Here is a 1,337-nt window from a genome sequence, read left to right on the forward strand (position 1 = left end):
ATCAACATTACTTCAGTGGGTACGATTTGAGACTGAGGAACTCCATAAATTTTGTCATTAGAAGTATACGTCATGCCATCAGCATCCATTTCTAAACACTAAAAAGAAAAATGAAAGACAGAGAGAGAGAGAGAGAGAGACAAGAAAAATATTTATACTATTTCTTAACTCTCATACCTCTTCATCTTCTTTGCTCATTTCTTCAGTGTCCCCATTGTTATTGTCATCCTTTTCTTCACAGTCAGAGAAGTCACTTTTCTTACAAGTTTCCATTTCTTCATCTCCTTCACCGTCTTCATTACCTTCTTCCATGTCACTACTGGAGTCAAGATTAATGTCACCAAAATCCTCTTGTCCTCCATCTCCCTCTGTCTCTTCCTAGGAAAATAATTAAAAAGTATGGTTAATTGTAGTCATAACAATTCTTCAAATTATTGTCATGCCTTTTTACATACATTTTAAAATAAAAGTTAAATCAAGCTTGATTCGTAATTTTATCTACACCATTCTCTCTAATTACTTGTTCATTTCCTTGCTGAGCATCATTCTCGGCCGTGAAGTAATCATCTTGATCATTGATAAGTTCCTCATCATTATCCTCTCTTTCTTCCTCTTCTCTCTCTCCTTCCCTATCTCCTTCTTTCTCCTATTTGTCTCTTTTCTTTGAATCCAAGTCCTTAGCAGCAAGGTGGGTTTCATTATCCTCAGATGTTCCACCACCAGACTCTTTATTAAGATCCTCCTACATTATAAAGGACACTAACAAGTGACACATGTTATGACAATATGGTGCTGACCTTATTTTCTTCTTCATCTTCCTCAGGTGCCCACATGTTCCTGTCCAGTCCTTCTTCTTCTTTCTTTTCCTTTTTATCTCCAACTGCTCCAAATTCTTTCTCAGCGGTATCATCCTCAGATTCACTATAATTAGAAGGCATGTCAAGTGTATATAATTATGCCAATGTGCCTTACAAAAGACCTAATTAACATAAAATAAACACATGTATATTGTTTAGATAGGAATAGAATTTTAAAAGTATTGAAGCCATGTAAAGGTGCAATAATTAGGAGGGTGTGTTAATTGGGTCTATAGTGCTGTACAGTAATTTGTAATCTATATAATCAATTTCTAATTTCTCTGCACAGGAGAGCAGTTGTAAATAGATGTAATCAAGAGTGGATATCCACTCTTGATGTAATATAGAGGATTTGTTGTTTATGCATGGTGCTGTTTAGTTAAAAATTAAACCAACGGCAGAGTATATATCTAATAACAATGAAATTAAATGCATGAAATTATATAATAATAATGATAATGTAACTATAACATTTTGATA

At 34.0% G+C, this 1,337-nt stretch overlaps 1 protein-coding gene across 1 annotated transcript; it reads right to left on the reverse strand.

Annotated features, from left to right (window-relative positions):
* Nucleotides 1–10: 10 nt before the first annotated feature.
* LOC109589881 (uncharacterized) lies at nt 11–1,060 on the reverse strand. The gene is made up of 4 exons (XM_020005866.1): nt 798–1,060; nt 521–742; nt 178–378; nt 11–98 (listed from the first exon to the last, which is right to left on the reverse strand). The coding sequence occupies exons 1-3, from the start codon at nt 908–910 to the stop codon at nt 195–197; spliced, it is 519 nt and encodes a 172-aa protein (XP_019861425.1). The 5' UTR covers nt 911–1,060; the 3' UTR covers nt 11–98; nt 178–194.
* Between the last annotated feature and the right edge of the window lie 277 nt (nt 1,061–1,337).

This window comes from Amphimedon queenslandica, unplaced genomic scaffold, assembly GCF_000090795.2.
Source record: "Amphimedon queenslandica unplaced genomic scaffold, v1.1 AMPQUscaffold_10770, whole genome shotgun sequence".
In the NCBI taxonomy this organism is placed as follows: Eukaryota; Metazoa; Porifera; class Demospongiae; order Haplosclerida; family Niphatidae; genus Amphimedon; species Amphimedon queenslandica.

Bases quoted from the DNA above. Each gene is read 5' to 3' on its own strand.
- LOC109589881 (XM_020005866.1), bottom strand. From the start codon at position 910: ATGATACCGCTGAGAAAGAATTTGGAGCAGTTGGAGATAAAAAGGAAA. The intron at 743-797 runs GTCAGCACCATA...TTTATAATGTAG, and splicing joins AAGATGAAGAAGAAAATAAG to GAGGATCTTAATAAAGAGTC. The intron at 379-520 runs GTAATTAGAGAG...TTATTTTCCTAG, and splicing joins CTCAGCAAGGAAATGAACAA to GAAGAGACAGAGGGAGATGG.